Here is a 25642-nt window from a genome sequence, read left to right on the forward strand (position 1 = left end):
AACTTCCCATTTTTATTTTTTTTTGCCTTTATTTGAAACAAGTGAAAGATAATTCTATTCCCTTAAAGATTATATAGGTATATGTCCTTCTCGAACGTTTTGTCTGCAAAGTATATTCTATTCTGTTATATTATTACATATAAATAGTTATTGGGACCTTTTAAGTGATTATGTGTTGAAAAAAATTAAAAGTGAGCTCTTAACTGGAATATCTAAATATCGTTGCAATTCCCAAACATATACAGTCGGGAATTCTTTTTCTAATCAGCTTTTCTCACCATATTGGAATATTACTCATGAAAAGACCTAGGATCTCCGAACTAATAAATTTATTATAGATAATAACTAAATGTTTTTTATAAGAGCTAGTTATTTTATTTTTTTTTTGTATCTTATTGATTCCTTTCAATTTTATTTCGACAGACAAATGCTATTTCATTATTGTGATATTAGTAATGTGATTTATCAAAATTCTTATTTTTACCAGTTGTAGAACTACTATTGGTCTGTTATAAACTGCTCAAGTAATATTAATATATGTATGGATAGAAAATTTTATTTTCTGAGTATCATTTAAATATTTATATATATCTTTACAGAAATAATAATCAAAATTACAAGATGTTCTTGAGACATCATATTCAGTTTTGGTTAGCAAGATCATTACATTGAGCTCTATATTTTAATAAGATAATGAATATAAATTTTATCACGTCCTCTTAACAAAATAATGCATCATAAGTGCAAAAGGGAATATCTGATACTTTGCAGACTTTCTCTTAGTCTATAGATTTAAAGAGTGTTGTTCCATCAATTTAATTTTTAAATCAAGCTCAAAATCGAGAATCTTAAAAAATTATGTATGAAATATATCACAATTAAAAAAACTGTTGAAAGTGGGAATGGAAATCAAGAATCCATATAATGATGGCTTATGCTCTTAGACTGTTAAAAATAATACTAATACAAATCTTTTAAAGTAAAAGTTAAGGTTTAAATATTTGTCACAAATTTAATACTTTTAATTATTCTCTATAATGTCTATCACTAGATGTTATTCATTCCCAATAAATTGAAGTTAAGACTTAAACTAAGTATATACTTAATTGAATTATTAATTTGTTATCCATTTCCCACGGTACATGATCAACTCAAAATCTGTATTATAGAGTTTGTACAAAGCAGAGGGGATCAACGCATTTGCATTTTGAATTAGATCTCCAAGCAAACTTCCAAGTTGAGATGTTTTCATCCAAAATGTTAACCGTAAAAGCAGTATAGCGATTTGCTATCCCCAGGATATTTGAAATTGTGCCGTGAACTTCTTACCATCTGCTATACTGGTAAGAGATTTTAAAATACAACCTCGCTAAGACTCCGATAGCACAAGGGCATCCAAACACATGTTGCATAATCTTTTCACCTGATCTGCCGCCAGATATTCCATTTTCAAGTGCCAGGGTATTGGCAATCCATAAGAACACGAATACCAATTCAGAGGAAATAAAAGCCGACCATAATTGAAAACAGAGGTATCAGTTATGTCATGGATACTTGAGATATTTTTTGAGAGAGCTTCAAAAACGCAACTTTGACTTTATCTCTAAACTGATTTTTTTATATTTTCACAAAAATCAACATTATAATATAAAATCGGCATTCAATTAATAGAAACGCCGTTTCCTTGAAACACACATTCAAAACGTCCCCGGAAACGTTCCACTATTTCCTTGACCGTCCCACTGTATAAAGTCCAAAATGCCCTCATTTTCCTAGGTCTTAAGGATCTTCTGGTGCTGTAGGAAGCTTTATTGGAAACCAGTTCAACATTGTTTTACAAAAAATAGTCTGAAGGGCTGAATAGGAAGCCAAGAACTTGGTGGGACGTACATCACATTCTCAGAATCAATAAAATCGAGTCTTCTTTTGATGATGTGACAGGGTACCCCGTATTACTGTCAGATCAAAAATAGATTTTCTTGATGCCATGGATCCAAAGAAAGACTTTGGTGTCCAGAAAACTAATGAAGACCTTGGATGGAAGGCATAACCAGATCCTCTCTCCTAGCAACACCAAGAACCATTACTTGATGTGGGTACTTGGCCTTCATCATTCTAGGGACGTTAAAAGAACTTTTTACCGATCATCTATTATTCCTTGAGTTATGCTTCTGGATTAGACAGAAATTTTTTTCATTAAAAACTGGTTTGTGAGGTGGGGGATGGAAAGAGACCAGAGAAAATAGAGAACGTTCAAAAGAACTACCCTTTACGTGTTAAGTCCCGTACATCCTTAAAACCTAGTTGACTTTCATCAAGATTATTGCAAATATGTCCAAGTTAGGTAGTAAATTACCAAAAATGAGCCCTCAAATACTGTCTTCTTCAATAAAAATGAAATTTTATGACGTCAATGAAAACGCTGTAAATAATAAATTTTACCTATCGAATAAGACATGTTCCATACAGAATACAGACATGTCTCCCTCTCCTTTCATCTCCCTTATGTTTATTCATTGTTTAGATAGATAAATACTTTTTTTAAATAATTATTCAATTGTATTCTATTTTGTATAAATATACGTTATGATCATAATAATTTTTTTTCTGTAATAACTCTTAAAATATATTCACAAAATTTAAAATAACAAAAGTCATTAGGAAATGATAAATATTAAAAAAATATATTTTTTGAAACCTCATAATAAATTATATTATTTGTTAATAACTCAGAAATAAATGAAGTAATCCTCAAAAAAATTACAGTTTTGGACAGCAAAACAAACACCTGTTAAATAAAGTAAGTTTACTTCTGACCAATTTTGCATAAAAATAGGTAATCAATTAATTTGATGTTTACTTTTCATTTTTAAAAAAAATAAGATTATCAATTAAATGGATAAATTTGCATTTTGAAGGATTCATTTACAGAATCTACAGGAAATCTATGGTAACCCGGACTTAGCGTTGTCTCAAAATAAATTGCACAGGTGGAGTGAATGTCACATAGTGGCAACGTGCCCATTTCGACTTAATCGAGCCATTATTATGTCCAATCGAAAATAAAAATTAAGAATTTGTACACTTCTTATTGCTCATGATGCCCAAAACTTAATTTAAATATGTTTAATTAAAAAATAAGACTATTTGTATAATATAATCAATTTTTATTAATTGTTGTTATTCGACTATTTAGTGATGATACGGTCCTTACTTTTGATTGAAGGTAATTCTTATATAATATATATATGATACCCAAAAATGGTACAACGCCAAATAGAATCAAGCTGAAATGATCTGCGCTGAAAAAAGGCTCGCTCTAAAGATGTACGCTAAAGAAGTGTGCCAAAATGAGTGGACACGGGTCTTTCCATAAATAATCTAATAATAAAAGAGTTGTAAGAATGACTCTATCTTAAGTGATTTAAAATAAATGATTAATACAAAAATTGAAACTGACAATTAGATAATTATGAATAAAATTGAAGCCCCTATCATGGATAAATGATTTCTTTTAAGGGTCATATATAATTTAATAATAATATTGAAAAGCTTTCACACTATAAAAAGCCTTCAGAGAAGAGAGAAGTCATCAATTCATTGATACATAATCATCAAACCACATACCAAAATCAATCCTCAACATGAACAAGGAATTCAACAAGAATCTGTTCATGAACTCTACCACCTGTTCTGATGTCCGTGGACATTTAAGTGGACAACAACTCCCTACCTGGGTTCAAGGAGTTCTCCTCTACAACGGTCCCTCTGGAGGTCTTTGCAACACTTCTTCTAGAAATAGTGACTCTGGTGACTCATCCGTCTCCAGAAAGCACTGGATGGATGGACTCTCCATGATGAGTTCCTTCAAAATCCAGGAAAAGGGAAAATACATCACTTTTACCAAAAAGAATCTCAGATCCGATGAATACATTCGTGAGCATGAACAGGCAAGTAGCTCAAGACATCACTCAACCTTTCCCTCTCCCAACATTGAGTACAGCACTCAAATGGTGGATTCCAATAACTACCAAATCTCTGTCTACCAATCACCTGGCCCAATGAGAAGAAACATTCGCAGATTTAAAGGTGAGGGGTCCATGTCCAACTACAGATCCAGCAGCATGGAAAAACTCATGATGGAGGAGGAAGCTAGAGATAACTGCAACTCCTCGTTCTACCAGTTCGGAGATCTCCTACTTGCAACGAATGATACCTCCTTTGAGCGTATTGTTGATCCTGATACCCTGGAAACCGGTGATCTCATTGATATGTCTCACTTATTTAACATGAAGAGTGTTCGTCCTCTCAAGGATCACAATGGAGACTATTACAATTTGACTGCCTCTGTTGTGACTGGGAACAAGTATCATTTCATCAAGTTCAAGAGGCCATCTCCTGAAGTCAATTACAAGGGAGATAATTTCCCCACTGAAACTAAATTCATCTCGACTATTCCATCTCGATTTCCTAATCATATTGGATACTTTCACTCCTTTGGTATGACAGACAATTACTTGATCTTCTGTGAACAGCCCATGGTATATGATGTAAACAAACTCAAGCAACACAAGGCTCAAGGTAAATCCTTTAGAGACTGCTTGGAATGGATGCCCGGAGAACGCAATCATTTCTACATTGTGGACAAGAACACGGGTCGCAACATTGAGATCAACTATGTCACTGACAGATCCTACTTCTTCTTTAACTTTGTGAACTGTTATGAATCTGGTGAGCACATAATTGTGGACATGCTTACCTATGATGGTCCTGAGGTCATGGATTCAATGTGGGTGGAAAAGTTAAAGTCTTCTAGATCTGACTTTTATGGAGACAGCTCCACCTCTCGCCTTATGCGCTTTGTTTTGCCACTGAACTACATGGAACAAGGAATTGACTTGAACTTTGGACAATGGAATGAAGCCACTGCTATTCGTAGTAATGACATGATCAACATCCGCCCCAAAATCATAACTCCAGAGTACGGAATGGAGAGCCCAAAAATCAACCCCCACTTCAACTTCCGTAGATACGGCTATACATATGTTGTCGGATGGATTCATGGTCTCAACCCAAGAAACAGTTTCTCCAACTCTATTACAAAAATTGATGTGGATACTGGAATGACGACAGTCTGGAAAACTGGCGATGAGTTTGAGCATCCAAGTGAGATTGTATTTGTTCCCGATCCCTCTGGATCCTGTGAGGATGATGGCGTTATCATTTCTTGTGTAACTAACTCCAGAGATCGTCAAGGAAGCTACTTGGTCTTTATTAATGCGTGCAACATGCGTGAGATAGCAAGATCCAACTTTGATGAGGCAATTCCTTTTGGATCTCACACTCACTTTGTTCAGAGATTCTTCTAATTACAATTCTAAATGTGATAATTAACTTGATTATTAAAAAAAAGTATACTCAATCGTATATTTAGGTATTGTTAAAGCTACATTGAAATAAATATTGATTACTAAGTTAAGATATGTCCACTCATTCTTGATTACCCTTGCAATAAGTGAGGTATAAGGTTTATTGAGCATTAAAATATGTAAAAATGTATAAATAACATGTATTGTGTTATATTGTGAAACTGTATTGTTCTCAACTTATTTAGGGAGGCGTCCATAAACAAAACTGGATCTACTTGGCTTACAGCAATCCCTAAGCATTGCATTAAAGGCCTTTTAGTTCATATAAAGTCACAGTGTATGTATTGGGCAACTTCATTTACTGTAATTGTTGGTCCTTTGTTTTTATGGAGAATTGTCCATTTTTAGCGGTGTGATATCTCCTGATATCTCATCTAGATTACTTAGTCGTAGAGAACTCAGACATTTTTCCAGATACTGAAACGATTTTTTTCCTTGTCATTTTTATCCACTAGGTGTTATTTCGAGCGGATGATTCTTCCAAGCTTACCCTTTTATCTAACATATTTTTAGTTCCTCACAAGTATTCACTCCATTCTCACAAGTTTCATTTTTTTTAAATTTATCCTTCACGTTTGTATTTCTTAATGACTCTTTCTTCTCCTTGTTAGAAGGTTCCTGGATCGTTCTTCAATCCTTAGTTGAGCGGGTGTTGTGGTATATAAATTGATTTCCTGTAATTCCATTTATTTTATGTGAGATTTTATTGTCTTCTAGCAAATTTCGAGAAACATTTACATTTCTCTTTGTATTTTCGTGAAGGAGGCTGACCATCGGTGAATGGTCATAAATATGGTATAGCAAGGTTTTTAATTTGTCAAGCATTTCAGCCGTTTGGGGTGAAACTATAATGTAATCAATTCAACTTTTAATTTGAATACGTAACTTTCTATGTATTTATAAAAGTTGTTACGAAGGTCGTAGTTCTTCAATGCAGTGACTTAATTCAGTATTGAGTATCTTCTCTTGATTTGCTATTTATTTTGGATTCTAATTGTACCCTTGGTCCACTGGATAGTAACAGGAACGGATCTTCATTCCTAAAGTGGTTCAATGAAAAACATTTATATTTTTGTATGAATCAGTGATAATGATGTTAATGATGATTTGACTTGACAGTACTCCTTTATTGATGTAATTAATTAATTACAGGGCCAAGACCATATAAAAAATTTATTGGTGTGATCAACATATAGATCATATTTAACAAGAAGAAGAAATTCAGAAATGTATTAAATGATTCTTTAGACACAGCAATTGGTGTAAATTGGAAAGGTCCTAAAAAGGTTATATCAAACAAAGGGGAATCTATCGTGAAATGTGGCCTTTTGTTCTATACCATTTTCCCGTGGGCATTGTAAGTTGAATATAAATCAACTGAAACCAACAAATCTTTCTTAATCCATAGGTCATTTATTATATGGATAGATACTAGTAACGCCACTTTGATCCATAGGGTCTTGAAAATAAATAATAAATAGTCCATTAATTAAATGAAAACAATTGCAACAGATAATAACTAATTTCTGTTAAAAAGGGATGAATTATGAAAAGGGGCTTATTCCATCGTCCATTGAACACCCTCATTTGTAATCTAAGTTATCAATCTTGGAATTTTGTATCGTTTGGTGAAGAATTTTGTCTGAAAATTTCATTTTTCGGAGGTAAAATTTGAAAGAGTGCCAAGAATGACATTTTTTTTGGCTCTATCTCTTCTTATACATGATTTAACTCTTCAGATTTATGAAAAATAAAAAATAAATGATTATCTAATATTCAAGAGAGTTCAATAATTATCTTTATTTATACAGCGTTAAAGGTAAAACAAAAGTTTCCCCATTGTTTAGTAATGGCAGATGCACTTTTTGAGTTGGTTTTCCGGTGGTTATACATTTCAGCGTGATTCTTTTCAGCAAGGCTCTTTTGGGAGCACTTTCTACAGCACAATTTCTTCTCAGCGTGGTCTTTTCAGCGCCATCAAAATTTTCCATATTTATGTTGATTTTCATGTGGTAACCTACACTATAGTTATATCTATTTCATGTTACTTAATTTCCAAAATCTAGTCAAAAAATTCCATATTTTGTTTCTTATTTTAGCTAGAAAATTTCGATATAATCCGTTTGAATTTATCAAAATTGTCGTTCTGTTCCTAAGATTAAAGAAAACGAAACAAACGAAGTTAGATGTAAGATGGATCTTTCCTACGAAGCATTCAGTTATACTGGACCTCTATTCCCCCATCGTTTCCATTCTTAAGAATTAATACATATCTTAGTCATATGCCTTCTGATCCTTGCTTCAACTTCATGTTCTGTTCAAGTTTAATGGAGGGATCGTTCATCTAGCAGATGTTCCTTCACATCAAGATCATTGATAGTGAATTATCCCCACTATACTCAAAAATGCATCAATTCCTCCAAATCTTGTAAATAATCATTGTATACTTTTTTAAGAACTAAGGAGTGTCATAAAATGACAAAATAATGGACTGAAAGACCTAGTGAGGAACAGAAACAGATTTATTATCCTCTACCCACAGCTCCTTCAATGCAATTATTGAGTCAATTCCCCCTTAAGTCAACTCTGATTTGTCTTTTACTCTGAAAAAACATTAATTGATAAGAGTCCTTCAGTGTCCAATATAACACATTGATATAATTTCATTTATGAGATAGGTAGACTTTGTGATGTGCTATCTATATGGATAATTAAATAGCCTGAACAATTCAAGCTCAACCTTGATTTCTTTATTACTTTTGAGTATATTTTGTCATTGGAAAACAAGTGAAAGATAATTCTATACTCTTAAAGATTATATTTATGTCCTTCTCGAACGTTTTGTCTGCAATGTATATTCTATTCTGTTATATTATTACATATAAATTGTTATTGGGAACTTTTAAGTGATTATGTGTTGAAAAAAAGTAAAAGTAAAAGTGGACTCTTAACTGGAATATCTAAATATCGTTGCAATTCCCAAACATATACAGTCGGGAATCCTTTTCTAATCAGCTTTTCTCACCATATTGAATATTACTCATGAAAAGACCTAGGATCTCCGAACTAATAAATTTATTATAGATAATAACTAAATGTTTTTTATAAGAGCTAGTTTTTTTATTTTTGTATCTTATTGATTCTTTCAATTTTATTTCGACAGACAAATGCTATTTCATTATTGTAATCTTAGTAATGTGATTTATCAAAATTCTTATTTTTACCAGTTGTAGAACTACTATCGGTCTGTTATAAACTGTTCAAGCAATATTAATATATGGATAGAAAATTTTATTTCCTGAGTATCATTTAAATATTTATATATATCTTTACAGAAATAATAATCAAAATTACAAGACGTACTTGAGACATCATATTCAGTTTTGGTTAGCAAGATCATTACATTGAGCTCTATATTTTAATAAGATAATGAATATAAATTTTATCACGTCCTCTTAACAAAATAATGCATCATAAGTGCAAAAGGGAATATCTGATACTTTGCAGACTTTCTCTTAGTCTATAGATTTAAAGAGTGTTGTTCCATCAATTTAATTTTTAAATCAAGCTCAAAATCGAGAATCTTAAAAAATTATGTATGAAATATATCACAATTAAAAAAAATGCTGATTTGTGTTTGAAAGTGGGAATTGAAATCAAGAATACATATAATAATGGCTTATGCTCTAAGACTGTTTGTTTAAAAATAATACATAATACAAATCTTTTTTTTAATACAAATCTTTTAAAGTAAAAGTTAAGGTTTAAATATTTGTCACAAATTTAATACTTTTAATTATTCTCTATATAATCCACTAGATGTTATTCGTTCACAATAAATTGAAGCTAAGACTTAAACTAAGTATATATTTAATTGAATTATTAATTTGTTATCCATTTCCCACGGTACATGATCAACTCAAAATCCATACTATAGAGTTTGTACAAAGCAGAGGGGATCAACGCATTTGTATTTTGAATTAAATCTTCAAGCAAACTTCCAAGTTGAGATTTTTTCATCCAAAATTTTAACCGTAAAAGCAGTATAGCGATTTGCTGCAGCAATAAGAAATACCTCTTAATTCCCATCTGTTTACTGGTAGGTTTTAAAATTGCCAAACTCGCTTAGAGATTTGCACAAGGGCATAAAACATGTTGCATAAATTTTGCTTTGGTCTTTTCTGGAGCATTAACTTTTCTAAAAATATAAATCCAAATAATAAAATTGGAGAAATCGCTCTTTCTGTAACTCCCTTTTTTGAGCAAAACAAACTTTTTTAAATAATTATTCTCTATCAGTATAAATATACGCAGAGCATGAAAATTACTAAAAGCATAAGCCACCGAGTTAAAATTATTCACAAAAGGAAAAATAAATAAATAAATCATTAGGATATTTGAAATTTAAAAAATCAACTTTTAAATTTGCTATACTGGTATATTATTTTAAAATAACTCAGAAGACTAAATAGCACAAGTAATCCAAAAAATTTGCATAATTTGGACATCTGCCGCCAAATATTCCATTTTAAAGTAAAGGGCATTGCCAATCCATAACACGAATACCAATTCAGAGGCGATAAAAACCGACCATAATTGAAAACAGAGGTAATCAATTATTTCATGGATAGTTGAGATATTTTTTGAAGAGCTTCAAAAACCAAACTTTGACTTTATATAGGCTAAGATAAATGGATAAATCTGTACTATAAATTTGTACAAAGCAGAGGGGATCAACGATTTGCATTTTGAAGGATTCATTAAATAATTTTTATATAAATAGTAACACGTACTTAGTGGTGTCTCAAAATACATTGCAAAGGTGGAAATGTCCAGTTACATTATAAAAAACATTTTATAATTATATTGAGAATTTGGGGATGCCCAAAACTTAATTTAAATATGTTTAATTAAAAAATAAGACCAGAGAAAATAGAGAACGTTCAAAAGAACTACCCTTTACGTGTTAAGTCCCGTACATCCTTAAAACCTTGTTGACGTTTCATCAAGATTATTGCAAATGTGTCCAATTTAGGTAGGCAATTACCAAAATGAGCCCTCAAATACTGTCTTCTTCAATAAAAATGAAATTTTATGACGTCATTGAAAACGCTTTAAATAATAAACGGCTTTGTACTATCGAATAAGACATGTTCCATACAGAATAAGACATGTTCCCTCTCCTTTCATCTCCACCAAATTATGTTTATTCATTGTTTAGATAGATAAATACTTTTTTAAATAAAAATTCAATTGTATTCTATTTTGTATAAATATACGTTATGATCATAATAATTTTTTTTTTTGGCTGTAATAACTGTTAAAATATATTCACAAAATTTAAAATAACAAAAGTCATTAGGAAATGATAAATATTAAAAAAATATATTTTTTGAAACCTCATAATAAATTATATTATTTCTTAATAACTCAGAAATAAATGAAATATCCCCCAAAAAATTACAGTTTTGGAAGCAAAATCAAACACCTGTTAAATAAAGTAAGTTTACTTCTGACCAATTTTGCACAGGCGATGTTTACTAACCTTATAAAAAAAAATCAATTAATTATCAATTAAATGGATAAATTTTCATTTTGAAGGATTCATTTACAGAATCTACAGGTAAATCTATGGTAACTCTGACTTAGCGGTGTCTCAAAACAATAATTGGACCAGGTGGAGTGTTTTTAACATCTTAGTGGCAACGTGCCACTAAAAGATTTCGACTTAATTGAGCCATTAGTCAAGCTCCTCCGGCAAATAAAAACATTAAAAAAACACTTCTTATTGCTCATGATGCCCAAAACTTAATTTAAATATCCCATTTAATTAAAAAATAAGACTATTTGTATAATATAATCAAATTTATAATTATTGTTGTTATTCGACTATTAAGTAATGATACAGTCCTTACTTTTGATTAAAGGTAATTCTTATATAATATATCTATGATACACCAAAATGATACTACGCCAAATAGAAGCAAGCTGAAATGATCCGCGCTGAAAAAAAGGCTCGCTCCAAAGATGTACCCTAAAAAAAGTGTGCCAAAATGAGTGGACACGGGTCTTTCCATAAATAATCTAATAATAAAAGAGTTGTAAGAATGACTCTATCTTAAGTGATTTAAAATAAATGATTAATACAAAAATTGAAACTGACAATTAGATAATTATGAATAAAATTGAAGCCCCTATCATGGATAAATGATTTCTTTTAAGGGTCATATATAATTTAATAATAATATTGAAAAGCTTTCACACTATAAAAAGCCTTCAGAGAAGAGAGAAGTCATCAATTCATTGATACATAATCATCAAACCACATACCAAAATCCAATCCTCAACATGAACAAGGAATTCAACAAGAATCTGTTCATGAACTCTACCACCTGTTCTGATGTCCGTGGACATTTAAGTGGACAACAACTCCCTACCTGGGTTCAAGGAGTTCTCCTCTACAACGGTCCCTCTGGAGGTCTTTGCAACACTTCTTCTAGAAATAGTGACTCTGGTGACTCATCCGTCTCCAGAAAGCACTGGATGGATGGACTCTCCATGATGAGTTCCTTCAAAATCCAGGAAAAGGGAAAATACATCACTTTTACCAAAAAGAATCTCAGATCCGATGAATACATTCGTGAGCATGAACAGGCAAGTAGCTCAAGACATCACTCAACCTTTCCCTCTCCCAACATTGAGTACAGCACTCAAATGGTGGATTCCAATAACTACCAAATCTCTGTCTACCAATCACCTGGCCCAATGAGAAGAAACATTCGCAGATTTAAAGGTGAGGGGTCCATGTCCAACTACAGATCCAGCAGCATGGAAAAACTCATGATGGAGGAGGAAGCTAGAGATAACTGCAACTCCTCGTTCTACCAGTTCGGAGATCTCCTACTTGCAACGAATGATACCTCCTTTGAGCGTATTGTTGATCCTGATACCCTGGAAACCGGTGATCTCATTGATATGTCTCACTTATTTAACATGAAGAGTGTTCGTCCTCTCAAGGATCACAATGGAGACTATTACAATTTGACTGCCTCTGTTGTGACTGGGAACAAGTATCATTTCATCAAGTTCAAGAGGCCATCTCCTGAAGTCAATTACAAGGGAGATAATTTCCCCACTGAAACTAAATTCATCTCGACTATTCCATCTCGATTTCCTAATCATATTGGATACTTTCACTCCTTTGGTATGACAGACAATTACTTGATCTTCTGTGAACAGCCCATGGTATATGATGTAAACAAACTCAAGCAACACAAGGCTCAAGGTAAATCCTTTAGAGACTGCTTGGAATGGATGCCCGGAGAACGCAATCATTTCTACATTGTGGACAAGAACACGGGTCGCAACATTGAGATCAACTATGTCACTGACAGATCCTACTTCTTCTTTAACTTTGTGAACTGTTATGAATCTGGTGAGCACATAATTGTGGACATGCTTACCTATGATGGTCCTGAGGTCATGGATTCAATGTGGGTGGAAAAGTTAAAGTCTTCTAGATCTGACTTTTATGGAGACAGCTCCACCTCTCGCCTTATGCGCTTTGTTTTGCCACTGAACTACATGGAACAAGGAATTGACTTGAACTTTGGACAATGGAATGAAGCCACTGCTATTCGTAGTAATGACATGATCAACATCCGCCCCAAAATCATAACTCCAGAGTACGGAATGGAGAGCCCAAAAATCAACCCCCACTTCAATTTCCGTAGATACGGCTATACATATGTTGTCGGATGGATTCATGGTCTCAACCCAAGAAACAGTTTCTCCAACTCTATTACAAAAATTGATGTGGATACTGGAATGACGACAGTCTGGAAAACTGGCGATGAGTTTGAGCATCCAAGTGAGATTGTATTTGTTCCCGATCCCTCTGGATCCTGTGAGGATGATGGCGTTATCATTTCTTGTGTAACTAACTCCAGAGATCGTCAAGGAAGCTACTTGGTCTTTATTAATGCGTGCAACATGCGTGAGATAGCAAGATCCAACTTTGATGAGGCAATTCCTTTTGGATCTCACACTCACTTTGTTCAGAGATTCTTCTAATTACAATTCTAAATGTGATAATTAACTTGATTATTAAAAAAAAGTATACTCATTTGTATATTTAGGTATTGTTAAAGCTACATTGAAATAAATATTGATTACTAAGTTAAGATATGTCCACTCATTCTTGATTACCCTTGCAATAAGTGAGGTATAAGGTTTATTGAGCATTAAAATATGTAAAAATGTATAAATAACATGTATTGTGTTATATTGTGAAACTGTATTGTTCTCAACTTATTTAGGGAGGCGTCCATAAACAAAACTGGATCTACTTGGCTTACAGCAATCCCTAAGCATTGCATTAAAGGCCTTTTAGTTCATATAAAGTCACAGTGTATGTATTGGGCAACTTCATTTACTGTAATTGTTGGTCCTTTGTTTTTATTTGTCCATTTTTAGCGGTGTGATATCTCCTGATATCTCATCTAGATTACTTAGTCGTAGAGAACTCAGACATTTTTATCCACTAGGTGTTATTTCGAGCGGATGATTCTTCCAAGCTTACCCTTTTATCTAACATATTTTTAGTTCTTCACAAGTATTCACTCCATTCTCACAAGTTTCATTTTTTTTTTTTAATTTATCCTTCACGTTTGTATTTCTTAATGACTCTTTCTTCTCCTTGTTAGAAGGTTCCTGGATCGTTCTTCAATCCTTAGTTGAGCGGGTGTTGTGGTATATAAATTGATTTCCTGTAATTCCATTAATTTTATGGGAGATTTTATTGTCTTCTAGCAAATTTCGAGAAACATTTACATTTTTCTTTGTATTTTCGTGAAGGAGGCTGACCATCGGTGAATGGTCATAAATATGGTATAGCAAGGTTTTTAATTTGTCAAGCATTTCAGCCGTTTGGGGTGAAACTATAATGTAATCAATTCAACTTTTAATTTGAATACGTAATTTTCTATGTATTTATAAAAGTTGTTACGAAGGTCGTAGTTCTTCAAGGCGGGTTACTTAATTAAGTATTTATTATCTTCTCTTTATTTGCTATTTATTTGGGATTCTAATTGTACCCTTGGTCCACTGGATAGTAACAAGAATGGATGTTCATTCATAAAGTGGTTCAATTACGAACACTTATATTGTTGTAGGAATCAGTGATTAGAGATGTTTGATCACAAAAAAAGTTAAGAATGCTTTGTTAATGATGATTTGACTTGACAGTATTCCTTTATTGATGTAATTAATTAATTATTGGGCCAAGACCATATAAAAAAATTAAAATAAAGTACATTATTTTTGTCAAAATAGATCATTCTTAGTTAACTTGTACATTTTCTTTGATCCCTCATTTCAAATATACAATTTGATTATTAAATTTTTTTCAAAAATCTAAAACTATTCACAGAAATAAAAAAATAAAAATTTTGGAAAGAATTAAAAAAAAAACCCATGGCTATTCTTAAAAAATTTTTATAGGAAAAAATTTCCAAAATCCATAATAGTTTTTGGAAAATAATGTCAAAAATCCCTACCTGCTTTCCAAAAAAATAAAAAATCGAAAAAAAACATTTCTAATATTTGAATTTTTAAAACCAAAAAATTCAAATATTAAATTTTCCGGAGGAAAATTAAAAAAATAATTCATAGAATATTTAATTAAAGTTCATATATTATTGAAATGTTTTCTTGCAAAAAGCAAACATTTCTTATTTGTTCTAATTTATCTAGAAAAGTAGTAAATAGTTATAAGTATACATAAGAATCGAAATCGCAAATTAAATATTATTTTCCCCGCTGCCATATTTCGATTCCAGAAGAAACACCCGACTCTCCGATTCCCGATTTCGATTCTGATGAATAACTCCATCACTAGTGTCAACCACTTACTTTTCACAAGCACCCGAGGTATTCAATTGAAAGAAAAAAAGCGTCTCTGTATTTGAAAATATTGATGTGATCAACATATAGATCATATTTAACAAGAACAAGAAATTCAGAAATGTATTAAATGATTCTTTAGACACAGCAATTGGTGTAAATTGGAAAGTTCCTAAAAAGGTTATATCAAACAAAGGGGAATCTATCGTGAAATGGGGCCTTTTGTTCTATACCATTTTCCCGTGGACATTGTAAGTTGAATATAAATCAACTGAAACCAACAAATCTTTCTTAACCCATAGATTATTTATTATATGGATAGATACTAGTAACGCCACATTGATCGATAGGGTCTTGAAAATAAATAATAAATGTCCATTAATTAAATGACAATTGCAACAGATAATAACTAATTTCTGTTAAAAAGGGATGAATTATGAAAAGGGGCTTATTCCATCGTCATTGAACACCCTCATTTGTAATCTAAGTTATCAATCTTGGAATTTTGTATCGTCTGGTGAAGAATTTTGTCTGAAAATTTCATTTTTCGGAGGTAAAATTTGAAAGAGTCCCAAGAATGACATTTTTTTTGGCTCTATCTCTTCTTATACATGATTTAACTCTTCAAATTTATGAAAAATAAAAAATAAATGATTATCTAATATTCAAGAGAGTTCAATAATTATCTTTATTTATACAGCGTTAAAGGTAAAACAAAAGTTTCCCCATTGTTTAAATGGCAAATGCACTTTTTAGTTGGTTTTCCGGTGGTTATACATTTCAGCGTGATTCTTTTCAGCAAGGCTCTTTTGGGAAGCACTTTCTACAGACAATTTCTTCTCAGCAAAAGGACATATGTCTTTTAGCACCATCAAAATTTTCCATATTTATGTTGATTTTCATTAAAAACTTAAGATATATCTATTTCATTGTTACTAATTTCCAAAATGCTTTTAGTGAAAAATATTCCATATTTTTTTCAATTTTAGCTAGAAAATTTGAGTAATCAGTTTGAATTTATCAAAATTGTTTCCACCTAAATAAAGAAATATGCTGGTAACATAAAAGTTAGTTTCAAATGGATTTTCCTACGATCATTTTATACAAATTATTTATTGCCCCATTCGTTTCCATTTGTTAAAAAATACAATCCTAGTCATATACCTTCTGACCTTGATTCAAATTCATGTTCTGTTCAAGAATTTAATGGAGGGATCGTTCATCTAAGAGATGTTCCTTCACAATCAAACGATCAAATAGTGACTTTTGATCCTATGAATTATCCCCACTATACTCAAAAATGCATCAATTCCTCCAAATCTTGTAAATAATCATTGTATACTTTTTTAAGAACTAAGGAGTGTCATAAAATGACAAAATAATGGACTGAAAGACCTAGTGAGGAACAGAAACAGATTTATTATCCTCTACCCACAGCTCCTTCAATGCAATTATTGAGTCAATTCCCCCTTAAGTCAACTCTGATTTGTCTTTTACTCTAAGAAAACATTAATTGATAAGAGTCCTTCAGTGTCCGATATATCACATTGATATAATTTCATTTATGAGATAGGTAGACTTTGTGATGTGCTATCTATATGGATAATTAAATAGCCTGAACAATTCAAGCTCAACCTTTTTCTTTTTTTTTGAGTATTTTGTCATTGGAAAACAAGTGAAAGATAATTCTATACTCTTAAAGATTATATTTATGTCCTTCTCGAACGTTTTGTCTGCAATGTATATTCTATTCTGTTATATTATTACATATAAATTGTTATTGGGAACTTTTAAGTGATTATGTGTTGAAAAAAGTAAAAGTAAAAGTGGACTCTTAACTGGAATATCTAAATATCGTTGCAATTCCCAAACATATACAGTCGGGAATCCTTTTCTAATCAGCTTTTCTCACCATATTGGAATATTACTCATGAAAAGACCTAGGATCTCTGAACTAATAAATTTATAACAGATAATAATTAAATGTTTTCTATTAGAGCTAGTTATCTGTTATTTTATTTTTGTACCTTATTGATTCCTTCAATTTTATTTCGACAGACAAATGCTATTTCATTATTGTGATCTTAGTAATGTGATTTAGTTGTAGAACTACTATTGGTCTGTTATAAACTGTTCAAGCAATATTAATATATGAATAGAAAATTTTATTTCCTGAGTATCCTTTAAATATTTATATATATCTTTACAGAAATAATAATCAAAATTACAAGACGTACTTGAGACATCATATTCAGTTTTGGTTAGCAAGATCATTACATTGAGCTCTATATTTTAATAAGATAATGAATATAAATTTTATCGCGTCCTCCTAACAAAATAATGCATCATAAGTGCAAAAGGGAATATCTGATACTTTGCAGACTTTCTCTTAGTCTATAGATTTAAAGAGTGTTGTTCCATCAATTTAATTTTTAAATCAAGCTCAAAAATCGAGAATCTTAAAAAATTATGTATGAAATATATCACAATTAAAAAAATGCTGTTTGTGTTTGAAAGTGGGAATTGAAATCAAGAATCCATATAATAATGGCTTATGCTCTAAGATGGCTTATGCTCTTAAGATTATTGTCATTACTGTTAAATAATACTAATACAAATCTTTTAAAGTAAAAGTTAAGGTTTAAATATTTGTCACAAATTTAATACTTTTAATTATTCTCTATATAATCCACTAGATGTTATTCGTTCACAATAAATTGAAGTTAAGACTTAAACTAAGTATATATTTAATTGAATTATTAATTTGTTATCCATTTCCCACGGTACATGATCAACTCAAAATCTGTATTATAGAGTTTGTACAAAGCAGAGGGGATCAACGCATTTGCATTTTGAATTAGATCTCCAAGCAAACTTCCAAGTTGAGATTTTTTCATCCAAAATGTTAACCGTAAAAGCAGTATAGCGATTTGCTATCCCCAGGATATTTGAAATTGTGCTGTGAACTTCTTACCATCTGCTATACTGGTAAGAGATTTTAAAATACGACATCGCTAAGACTCCTATAGCACAAGGGCATCCAAAAACATGTTGCATAATCTCTTCACCTCATCTGCCGCCAGATATTCCATTTTCAAGTGCCAGGGTATTGGCAATCCATAAATAATATAAATTCAGAGGAAATAAAAGCCAAATAATTGAAACAGAGGTATCAGTTATTCATGGATACTTGAGATATTTTTTGAGCAGCTTCAAAAAAACTTTGACTTTATCTCTAAACTGCCTTTATATTTTCACAAAAATCAACATTATAATATAAAATCGGCATTCAATTAATAGAAACGGAAAAATTGAAATAACATTCAAAACGTCCCCGGGAATTTCCAATTTCCTTGACCGTCCCACTGTATAAAGTTAAAATGCCATTTTCCTATCTTAAGAGATCTTTTAAAATACTTTATTGGAAACCAGTTCAACATTGTTTTACAAAAAGTCTGAAGGGCAATAGGAAGCCAAAAACTTGTTGGGACATAATCTCACATTCTCAGAATCAATAAAATCGATTTTTTGATGATGTGACAGGGTACCCCAATACATAAAATCAAAATAGATTTTCTTGATGCCATGGATAAAAAAGACTTTGGTGTCCAGAACATAATGAAGACCTTGGATGGAAGGCATAACCAGATCCTCTCTCCTAGCAACACCAAGAACCATTACTTGATGTGGGTACTTGGCCTTCATCATTCTAGGGACGTTAAAAGAACTTTTTACCGATCATCTATTATTCCTTGAGTTATGCTTCTGGATTAAAAAATTTTTTCATTAAAAACTGGTTTGTGAGGTGGGGGATGGAAAGAGACCAGAGAAAATAGAGAACGTTCAAAAGAACTACCCTTTACGTGTTAAGTCCCGTACATCCTTAAAACCTTGTTGACTTTCATCAAGATTATTGCAAATGTGTCCAATTTAGGTAGTAAATTACCAAAAATGAGCCCTCAAATACTGTCTTCTTCAATAAAAATGAAATTTTATGACGTCAATGAAAACGCTGTAAATAATAAATTTTACCTATCGAATAAGACATGTTCCATACAGAATACAGACATGTCTCCCTCTCCTTTCATCTCCCTTATGTTTATTCATTGTTTAGATAGATAAATACTTTTTTTAAATAATTATTCAATTGTATTCTATTTTGTATAAATATACGTTATGATCATAATAATTTTTTTTCCTGTAATAACTGTTAAAATATATTCACAAAATTTAAAATAACAAAAGTCATTAGGAAATGATAAATAATAAAAATATATATTTTTTGACACTTCATAATAAATAATATTATTTCTGAATAACTCAGAAATAAATGAAATAATCCCAGAAAAAATTACAGTTTTGGACAGCAAAACAAACACCTGTTAAATAAAGTAAGTTTACTTCTGACCAATTTTGCAAAGGCGATGTTTACTATTTTTATAAAAAAAAGTTATCAATTAAATGGATAAATTTGCATTTTGAAGGATTCATTAACAGAATCTGCAGGAAATCTATGGTAACACGTACTTAGTGGTGTCTCAAAATACATTGCAAAGGTGGAGTGAACACCACAGGGTGGCAACGTGCCCATTTCGACTTAATCGAACATTGGTTATGTCCAATCGAAAATATAAATTAAGAATTTGTACACTTCTTATTGCTCATGATGCCCAAAACTTAATTTAAATATGTTTAATTAAAAATAAGACTATTTGTATAATATAATCAATTTTATTTTTGTTCTAATTTAATAATAGAGGTCTCCAACTAATAAATGTCATTCTTAATCTATCCAATTCCATAGCATATATAAAATCCAAGCCTTTTCGTAGGCAATTCATGAAATAGTTATATTTTATACAAAAAAAGATTAATAAGTATATATTGACAGATTTAAGTTGAATTTACAGTTAAAGAGCACGGCTTTGTTGCATTTCTTTCTGAGAACAAGTCTAATCTCGGTGATTCATAAATGAATTAAAAAAGTTCCTAAGTATCCATTTTTCAAACACATTGCATCAAGCACCAAATCCTAGAAAAGTGAGAATTAGAAAAAAGTTCTTGCTGTGTTTATGTATGATATACCTAAGTGCATTATAGAGATGTAAAAACTGAATGATATATGTAGTTGATTGCAGAAAGTTAAAAGAGTTGATTGAAGGATGAGATAGTTTAAGACTAGAGATAAATAATGAAGTCCTGTGCCTCATCTTTGGCCCGGAACATCCTTTAAAGGGAGAATACAAGAAGTATACTATATAATATAGGAGTCTATTCTGATACAAAATAAATCAACTAAATTAAAGACGTCAGGAATCTTATATTCGCTAAGGCATTCAACTAAGGGTAATACAGAAATAAATACAACACTCCCCCCCCCAAAAAAAATATTTTCATGTTAAGTAGGGTTGGAACTTCGAAATCCTCAGCTTGCATCCATAGTCCTGTCAAATTGTTTATCGAAATACTCTTCCTCACCAGTTTCTAACCTCTAGCACAGGATCTCCCTCTCAATCCAATAACTTTTCATCATCTCACTCCACTTCTCCTCTTAAGCCGTTAGTGGTAAGTCAACTTCAATCTCTGCACATTGGAAGAACCTTTTTTCAACACAATAATTAGGACCAGAGATAAGTAGTTTTTAACATCTTACTTCGAGCCACTAAAAGATATTGGACATTGCATTGCTTGAAGAGTCAAGCTCCTCCGGCATAATATGGAAACATTGAAAAAAACTCAAGGCAGACATACTGCTTACACGAAGTAAACAGAACGGATCCCATGTTCATCAAGAACAGAAATTAAGAAGTGCTTAAAATCAACACATTTACATTAATTGTTGTTATTCGACTATTTAGTGATGATACGGTCCTTACTTTTGATTGAAGGTAATTCTTATATAATATATATATGATACCCAAAAATGGTACCACGCCAAATAGAATCAAGCTGAAATGATCCGCGCGGAAAAAAGGCTCGCTTAAAAGATGTACGCTAAAGAAGTGTGCCAAAATGAGTGGACACGGGTCTTTCCATAAATAATCTAATAATAAAAGAGTTGTAAGAATGACTCTATCTTAAGTGATTTAAAATAAATGATTAATACAAAAATTGAAACTGACAATTAGATAATTATGAATAAAATTGAAGCCCCTATCATGGATAAATGATTTCTTTTAAGGGTCATATATAATTTAATAATAATATTGAAAAGCTTTCACACTATAAAAAGCCTTCAGAGAAGAGAGAAGTCATCAATTCATTGATACATAATCATCAAACCACATACCAAAATCCAATCCTCAACATGAACAAGGAATTCAACAAGAATCTGTTCATGAACTCTACCACCTGTTCTGATGTCCGTGGACATTTAAGTGGACAACAACTCCCTACCTGGGTTCAAGGAGTTCTCCTCTACAACGGTCCCTCTGGAGGTCTTTGCAACACTTCTTCTAGAAATAGTGACTCTGGTGACTCATCCGTCTCCAGAAAGCACTGGATGGATGGACTCTCCATGATGAGTTCCTTCAAAATCCAGGAAAAGGGAAAATACATCACTTTTACCAAAAAGAATCTCAGATCCGATGAATACATTCGTGAGCATGAACAGGCAAGTAGCTCAAGACATCACTCAACCTTTCCCTCTCCCAACATTGAGTACAGCACTCAAATGGTGGATTCCAATAACTACCAAATCTCTGTCTACCAATCACCTGGCCCAATGAGAAGAAACATTCGCAGATTTAAAGGTGAGGGGTCCATGTCCAACTACAGATCCAGCAGCATGGAAAAACTCATGATGGAGGAGGAAGCTAGAGATAACTGCAACTCCTCGTTCTACCAGTTCGGAGATCTCCTACTTGCAACGAATGATACCTCCTTTGAGCGTATTGTTGATCCTGATACCCTGGAAACCGGTGATCTCATTGATATGTCTCACTTATTTAACATGAAGAGTGTTCGTCCTCTCAAGGATCACAATGGAGACTATTACAATTTGACTGCCTCTGTTGTGACTGGGAACAAGTATCATTTCATCAAGTTCAAGAGGCCATCTCCTGAAGTCAATTACAAGGGAGATAATTTCCCCACTGAAACTAAATTCATCTCGACTATTCCATCTCGATTTCCTAATCATATTGGATACTTTCACTCCTTTGGTATGACAGACAATTACTTGATCTTCTGTGAACAGCCCATGGTATATGATGTAAACAAACTCAAGCAACACAAGGCTCAAGGTAAATCCTTTAGAGACTGCTTGGAATGGATGCCCGGAGAACGCAATCATTTCTACATTGTGGACAAGAACACGGGTCGCAACATTGAGATCAACTATGTCACTGACAGATCCTACTTCTTCTTTAACTTTGTGAACTGCTATGAATCTGGTGAGCACATAATTGTGGACATGCTTACCTATGATGGTCCTGAGGTCATGGATTCAATGTGGGTGGAAAAGTTAAAGTCTTCTAGATCTGACTTTTATGGAGACAGCTCCACCTCTCGCCTTATGCGCTTTGTTTTGCCACTGAACTACATGGAACAAGGAATTGACTTGAACTTTGGACAATGGAATGAAGCCACTGCTATTCGTAGTAATGACATGATCAACATCCGCCCCAAAATCATAACTCGAGAGTACGGAATGGAGAGCCCAAAAATCAACCCCCACTTCAATTTCCGTAGATACGGCTATACATATGTTGTCGGATGGATTCATGGTCTCAACCCAAGAAACAGTTTCTCCAACTCTATTACAAAAATTGATGTGGATACTGGAATGACGACAGTCTGGAAAACTGGCGATGAGTTTGAGCATCCAAGTGAGATTGTATTTGTTCCCGATCCCTCTGGATCCTGTGAGGATGATGGCGTTATCATTTCTTGTGTAACTAACTCCAGAGATCGTCAAGGAAGCTACTTGGTCTTTATTAATGCGTGCAACATGCGTGAGATAGCAAGATCCAACTTTGATGAGGCAATTCCTTTTGGATCTCACACTCACTTTGTTCAGAGATTCTTCTAATTACAATTCTAAATGTGATAATTAACTTGATTATTAAAAAAAAGTATACTCAATCGTATATTTAGGTATTGTTAAAGCTACATTGAAATAAATATTGATTACTAAGTTAAGATATGTCCACTCATTCTTGATTACCCTTGCAATAAGTGAGGTAAAAGGTTTATTGAGCATTAAAATATGTAAAAATGTATGAACAACATGTATTGTGTTATATTGTGAAACTGTATTGTTGTCAACTTATTTAGGGAGGCGTCCATAAACAAAACTGGATCCTTTTTTGGCTTACAGCAATCCCTAAGCATTGCATTAAAGGTCTTTTAGTTCATATAAAGTCACAGTGTATTTAGTGTGCACAGGGCTGTACGTCAGTATTGCGCTTTGTCCGCTTCAGCGGACCAAAAAAAAAAATGTATTAAATGATTTTTTAGAAATAGCAATTGGTGTAAATTGGAAAGGTCCTAAAAAGTCATATCAAACAAAGGGGAATCTATCGTGAATTGGGCCTCTTGTCCTATATTATTTTCTCGTGGACATTGTAAGTTGAATATAAATCAACTGAAACCAACAAATCTTTCTTAATCCATAGATTATTTATTATAGGGATAGATACTAGTAACGCCACTTTGATCCATAGGGTCTTGAAAATAAATAATAAATAGTCCATTAATTAAATGACAATTGCAACAGATAATAATTAATTTCTGTTAAAAAGGGATGAATTATGAAGAGGGGCTTATTCCATCGTCCATTTGTTATCTAAGTTATAAATCTTGGAATTTTGTATCGTCTGGTGAAAGATTTTGTCTGAAAGTTTCATTTTTCGTGTTTAAAACTTGAAGGAGTGATCCAAAAGCAATTATCGAGTATGATTAAATCCTGTCAAGGAAAGAGCTAATTTTCTATACAAGATTTGTTTCTATCCGTTTTAGATCGAACTTTTAATCGAAAATCGACTTTATTAGCATGTATGGAGGAATGAATTCTTATTAAGCCTCATCAAAGGAAGACCAAGACATTATTATTTTCTATGCCTAAGAAAAGGACACACTTTTACACACTCACATTTAATTTATATTTATTAAAAATTTAAGATATTGTAAAACTATTGTTCCTAAGTAAATAAATGCTTTTATGATCACAACATATTCGAATTTTTTTTTAACAATTTAAAAAAAGTAATTTGAGTAAGCAGTCAATTTCAATTTGTTTCCACCAAAATACTCCTAATATATGCTGGTAATATAAAAGTTGTTTCAAAATTGATTTTGCTCATTTTAACAAATTAACATTTATTGCGAATTCGTTGATTTGTTATAAAAATATAAAGTATAAACCTCCAAGACGATAAAAATGTTTTATAGCAAGAATTTTGCATTATTAAATAAGACATGTTCCATACAAAATAAGAACGCATAAAAATTGATTTTGAAACATTTTAATTAATATATAATTTGTAAATAACTTAGAAACAAATGAAATAGTATCCGTCAAAAATTTATATACAGGCAGTACAAGATAAATTAAGAATTTGCATAAGACGTAGAGCACAAAAATGATACACAAAAGATTTTAGAAGGATATTTTAGTGTCTCGGGTGTACGCAGAGACAAAAAAAAACAGAGGACTCATAGCTTTGAGTAATTGAAGATAAAAAGTTCTATTATTTTCAAATATTATCCAGGCTAATTTTTTTTTTTTTTTAAAAACAACTTCCCATTTTCTTTTTTTTTTTTTTGCCTTTTTTTTAATACAAAATATATTACATATTTTTTCATATTTATAAATATATACGCTATATCGAACTTAAATTGCGTATGCAAGTGAAAGAAATTTCTTTCCAAGAATGACATTTAAAAAAAAAAAAAATTATAATCTAATATTCAAGAGAGTTCAATAATTATCTTTATTTATACAACGTTAAAGGTAAAACAAAAGTTTCCCCATTGTTTAGTAATGATATTATGTAATTTTGCAATTAGCTGTGGGATCTGTATGCTTTGTTAATTGAATTATTTAAAAATCCAAAAATTGGAAAAAAATTTCTTAAGTCCACAGCTGTTCACAAAAAAATTACTTTTCGTACAAAAATTTCAAATATTAAATTTCCTGGAAATTTTTTAGAAAGGCATAGTTATTCTCAAAAAATTTTAAAAATCTACAATTGTTCAAAAGAAACTAATTTTTTTGAAAAAAAACTTCAAATATTAAATTTTTTGAGACAAAAATTCAAAAATTCACAGATTTTCACAAAAAATTAATTTTTTTAGAAAATAATTTT

General features: G+C 31.7%; 3 protein-coding genes across 3 annotated transcripts; all 3 read left to right on the forward strand.

Moving 5' to 3' along the window:
- Nucleotides 1–3595: 3595 nt before the first annotated feature.
- On the forward strand, nucleotides 3596–5479 carry LOC121131800 (beta,beta-carotene 15,15'-dioxygenase-like). Its single transcript, XM_040727188.2, has one exon. It carries the CDS (start codon nucleotides 3645–3647, stop codon nucleotides 5367–5369), a length of 1725 nt encoding a protein of 574 aa, XP_040583122.1. The 5' UTR covers nucleotides 3596–3644; the 3' UTR covers nucleotides 5370–5479.
- Nucleotides 5480–11777: 6298 nt separating this feature from the next.
- On the forward strand, nucleotides 11778–13502 carry LOC121118101 (beta,beta-carotene 15,15'-dioxygenase-like). The gene has a single exon (XM_040712678.1). It carries the CDS (start codon nucleotides 11778–11780, stop codon nucleotides 13500–13502), a length of 1725 nt encoding a protein of 574 aa, XP_040568612.1.
- Nucleotides 13503–21639: 8137 nt separating this feature from the next.
- Nucleotides 21640–23364, forward strand: LOC121118198 (beta,beta-carotene 15,15'-dioxygenase-like). Its single transcript, XM_040712786.1, has one exon. It carries the CDS (start codon nucleotides 21640–21642, stop codon nucleotides 23362–23364), a length of 1725 nt encoding a protein of 574 aa, XP_040568720.1.
- The last annotated feature ends 2278 nt before the right edge of the window (nucleotides 23365–25642 follow it).

This window comes from Lepeophtheirus salmonis, chromosome 1, assembly GCF_016086655.4.
Source record: "Lepeophtheirus salmonis chromosome 1, UVic_Lsal_1.4, whole genome shotgun sequence".
Taxonomy (NCBI): domain Eukaryota; kingdom Metazoa; phylum Arthropoda; class Copepoda; order Siphonostomatoida; family Caligidae; genus Lepeophtheirus; species Lepeophtheirus salmonis.